This window comes from Penaeus japonicus, unplaced genomic scaffold (genome assembly GCF_977035675.1).
Source record: "Penaeus japonicus unplaced genomic scaffold, GWHDUDI00000001_assembly GWHDUDI00000018, whole genome shotgun sequence".
Classification (NCBI taxonomy): Eukaryota; Metazoa; Arthropoda; class Malacostraca; order Decapoda; family Penaeidae; genus Penaeus; species Penaeus japonicus.
Window position 1 is genome coordinate 29,189,958 of NW_028234420.1, and position 5,000 is coordinate 29,194,957.

Genomic DNA, 5,000 nt, shown 5'->3' on the forward strand with positions numbered 1-5,000 from the left:
ACTCTTGACAGTAGCAAAGGGCAATGTCACGCCAAGAGAAATGGGTCGTAAGACAGAATGGAACAGAGGAAATGAATTGGAAAATTGTCTAATTATCTGAAACGGTGAACGAAAAGGTAAGACATGGAATAATGAATGAGGTATATGAAAGGAATAGACGAAAGAATAAGGGATACTATTAGAAAATGAAGTCAATCAATCAGCAAATTGTTGAACTGAAAGAGGGTAATGCAGTCTGAATGAAATACTTTATGAATGAAATATGCGGGATAGATGAACGAATTACTAAGGCAAGAATGAAATGAATGAAACGAATGAGTGAATCATCTAAAATCACAAATATCGCAAACGATATCCACAGTAATAATGATAATAGTATAAACAATAATGAAAATGATGATATTAATAATAATGATAATGATAACGATGATGATAATAATTATAATAATAATAACGATAATAATGATGATGATGATAATAACAATAATAATAGTAATAGTAATAACAAAAATAATAATAATGATAATAACAATAGTAATAATGACAATGATAATGACAAGAATGATGATAAAATGATAATAAAAATATAATAATAGCAATTCCGATGATAATGATAAAAAAAAATAATGATAATAACAACGATGATAATACAAACAATAATAATGATAGATGCCCAAAGACTTAATACCATGAAGCACAACACAAAATAACAACAATTCCTTACCTGCTGATCAAAGGGGTACATCGAAAGGTCAAATTTACACTGAAAAGTTTCGCTATATTTCCTGCGCACTGTCAAAGGGTTGTCCCATCCTGCATACACTTCAACTGCAAAGGAAGAACGAGCAATGTATAAATAAAAGAATAGATAGATAGATAGATGGATGAATGAAGAGATAGATAGATAAAAAAAAATGTATTGTGAAATGAATCGATATGGAAATTGAAAGGTGGGTGGATAGTTGTATGTATAGATAAAATGAAAAAAGAGGGAGAGAAAGAGAGAAAGAAAAATAACGATAATAAGTAGAACACGAAGAATGAGAATGAGAAGAAGAGGAGGGAGCGGACGGAGGAGAGGAAGGAGAATAATAAGAAAAAAAAGTAGAAGAAGAAAAAGAGAAGGAAGAAGAAGCAGAATACGAAAGAGAAGAAGAAGAGGAAGAAGAAGAATTAGAACTAGTAAAAAAAGAAAGCAATAACAATAAAAAAAACTTATTTCAAGTCATCCCGTGCGAGCGCTGGATAAATCCACACGCAATATGTCTGCAATGAGGAAAATGTGAAAAAAAAACTGGGAGCAGGTTTTCTAGATTCATCGCAACAAAAAAGGGTGTATGAAGAAAGAATGTAGTTGAAAAAATGATAAAGCAAATAGTGGAAGAAAAGGATTCAAGAGCACACACACACGTTTATATATATATATATATATATATATATATATATATATATATATATATATATATATATGTATATATATGTATATATATATATATATATATAATGTATGTATGTATGTATGTATTATATATATGGATGCTATGTATATATGCATCACTACTAATCCTTTTTCCATAACCTTTTTTGTATCAACATCTAGTATAACCCATATACTTCCACATCATAACACAACCACATCTAATCACCTCTATAGAACCTCCCGCCTTCGTATTTCTCCCTCCCTCCTCCCCTCTGACCACGCCCCTTACGTTCCTGGTATGGTATTCCCATTGTATAATTAGTCTGCCCCTCTCACCCATTTCCCCTCGGGACCCCTCACCTACCTTCTTGGGGTCGCGTATTCCCTCCCATGGTCGGCTTCCCTGACATGAGCACCATCATGGTTGCTTCCTCGTCTGCGTGGGTGATGTGGTTGCCTCGGGTGTTGGTGAAGTCGACTGTTGGCACCCACAGCTTTCTCATGGTGTTGTATGGCACCCTGATGTGGAAAGAGGTAGCTATCTGTATTTCTGAACTTGGCAGTACTTTTGTCTATATATATTTTTATTGTTTGTTTCTCTCTTTTATCAGTATCTCTAACATGGCAATCAAAGCATCGTCCCCCAGCCACGCCCTGCGAAGGAATGGAATGCTTGGAAAGCACAGCTATTTTTGTCACCTGTTGAGGGTATAATCCATGTTCAAATTCAGGTAGTTGACTCGTCCTTCGCGCCACGTCAGACTCAGGTTGTAATTGGTGTGGATGACCATGGTGCTGGTTCTGACGTCTGCGCTCTCTAGCACCATGTGAACACCCACAGGAAGCGGCGTCGAGGCAGAGGAGGCGGCATTGCTCGGAGGAAGGTCCGGCCGGTACACGGGCGGGAACTGGACGAGTTCGCAGCCGCTCTCGTCGCTCATGTCCCTGCAGTCGAACTTGAGGTCGCACCGCTGGTAGAGAGGAATGCACGTCGCGTCGTCGCATGAGAAGCTGCCCGTCCCACAAGGAGTCAGCAAGAGCACGTGCTCCACAGGGGGCTTCTTCCCACACACGGGGCGCTGCAAGGTCCACTCGTGTCTCCCCATCGGAAAGCCGAATTCGTTTCTCATTAGGACTGCCACGGTGTCGTTATTCTGGTGGTCCCACCAAACCCAATGGTCTTCCGTGTCATTTTTCATGATCGTATATTTCGAGTAGCCGCGGAAGTGGAATTCCCCCGACGTCTTCTGCTGGGCGATGAAGTGGATGTTTCTCGGGTACTCCTCGCACGCCCCGAGGAGCGTCCATACGATTCCCTCAGGCACGTCACAAACCGTACACAACTTACGGGAACACGACACGTCGGTCAGGCCGGTGGAGGAACCATCGAGAAGAATCGCTGCGCAGTTCTGCAGGAAGTCCCCGTCAGGCGCCCCGGGTCGCCAGGAGACCTGGGCAGGAAGTCCATCCTTGTGGTGCCTCCATTCCCCTTCCTTGGCGACGTCCGTGACCCCCGTCCACAGCCTCGAGCAGGTCTCGTTGTCGGAAGCGGCGAAACTGGAATGAAGTCGCCTTAGGTTTTCCACTTCTTCTGACGTCTGAGGTGTCTTCACTGAACCCCCTAAACCTTCGCAGACTTGAAAAGCTACCTTGGAAGAGACAGGAGGGAAGATGAAATGCTGCGTGCCTGTCAAGTCATCACAGAGCCTCTCGTAAGGGACGTCCGACTTGGTTACGTCACCATGCATTGTCCAAGAGTCCTCCGTCCAGGCAACTAAATCGCCTTCAACGATCCCTCTGCACTGCATCGACGACGCCACTTCATCTGTCGCCAAGGCACGACTCCACATGTTCACCTGCAAGGATGAATCAGTCTGCCTGAGTCAGACGACTAACAATCAGAACCAAAATGAACATAAATTTCTTGAATTGTAATGGTGAATTCATAAATCTAGATATTCACTTAAGATACCGGATGAATGAGCTTATCTTAACTTAGACACTCAACGAGAAGGAAAGCAGATTTAAATGAACTTTACTTCCATTTGCTTTACCTCCGTTATGTCGCCACTAAAGCTCCTGGCGGCATCCCATGCTCCGACCTTGAGCTGAGTTCCACCTACAGGATACTCAGGTCGTCCTGGGTGGCTTCCTCGTAAATCCCCGTTTAGATAGAGCTTGAGCGTGCCCAAGGAGTAAGTGATGCAGACGTGGTACCATGTAAGAGCTCGTAGAGAACTAGGTATGAAGAAGAGCCGGCGGAAGATTCCCATCCTGACGCGGAAGTAACGCAGGTTGACCTCTGAAAGGCAAGAGCGTCTTAATGGATTTCGCTGTTCATTCTCCTTCCAGTGTCTATACGTCTAGATATGTATGAAAGATGTGCATACTATAAATAGAAGGAATAATACATACAGTGCATACAAGGACATGCGTGAGTATTGTGTACGTGTACATGTGTCCGTATGTGTACGTGTATGGGCGTGTCTGCCTCTCTCTACAACAGTGAACACAAACCAACGCTCAGCATAGACGTAGGCGAGTCCCCCTCCCCCGCCTCAGCCCAGAGCTGCAGAAACCCCGAGAGATCCCACAGGTAGAAGAACTTGAGGCGAAGACACACGCTGAAGTCCTCGGGAGTGAAGGACCCTCTCCATCCCTGGCCTTCGAGTCCTCCTGCAGGCCCCGCGTACAGGATATGGGCGTCGGACTGCACGCCCTCCTTCTGAAAACTGTAAACGTCCAAGGCCCCAGCATCTGTGTGGGAAATATGCGTGGCTCACCATTATTTTCAGTTTTGTCTGTTGTTTAAAGTGTATCTAAATGTTTGCGTGATGAAACTAATGTATTTTTTCGTGATACCTATTTGGAGTTTGACTTTTAAAACTTATTAGTCTTATGCACATCGGACCAACATGTCGATGCTGATTTCCTTCTTTAACAACTACGTTTTAAAAAAAATCTTTTTGGAAAGAGAGATAGAGAGAGAGAAAAGGAGAGAGAGAGAGAGAGAGAAAGAGAGAAAGAGAGAAAGAGAGAGAGAGAGAGAGAGAGAGAGAGAGAGAGAGAGAGAGAGAGAGAGAGAGAGAGAGAGAGAGGGAGGGAGATAGAGATAGAGAGAGAGAGAAAGAGAGAGAAACAGAGAGAGAAAGAGAAAGAGTACAGCATAATACACCAACCAACATCAAAACCTTTGTTTCCTCTTCCTTGGTCAAACTCTACAATACCTCGAAACTTTTACAACAGGAACTATTAATTTCTAATTCCAAAAGGCAAAGAGACTGACAGAGAAATACGAACGACAATATATCAGATAAAACTACTAATTGACAATTCATTGATCGCGCTTTATGGTGGCCATTTTGGGACGATTGTGTGTATAAAAGATATTGTACTTTCTTGGTGTGATCCTTTTAAAATGTGGATTTGAATTGTTTATTTCGTTCACTTGAATGCCTATCGTGCAATATTAAGTTGTTAGTTATTTGTACACACACACACACACACACACACACATACACAAACACTCACATACACAAACGTATTTCTATTGTATTACATTTTTTTATTTGCTTCAGAA

The 5,000-nt window shown here is 42.3% G+C and overlaps 1 protein-coding gene across 1 annotated transcript in view; it reads right to left on the minus strand.

The window, feature by feature from the left end:
- Positions 1–5,000, minus strand: part of LOC122251911 (uncharacterized) — a 16,047-nt gene that overhangs the window by 6,945 nt on the left and 4,102 nt on the right. The window contains exons 2-6 of the mRNA XM_043014155.2: positions 3,938–4,177; positions 3,475–3,722; positions 2,120–3,276; positions 1,785–1,939; positions 725–828 (exon numbers count right to left, since the gene is read on the minus strand). Coding sequence (XP_042870089.2) covers positions 725–828; positions 1,785–1,939; positions 2,120–3,276; positions 3,475–3,722; positions 3,938–4,177 — 1,904 coding nt within the window. The remainder of the gene's footprint in view (positions 1–724; positions 829–1,784; positions 1,940–2,119; positions 3,277–3,474; positions 3,723–3,937; positions 4,178–5,000) is intronic.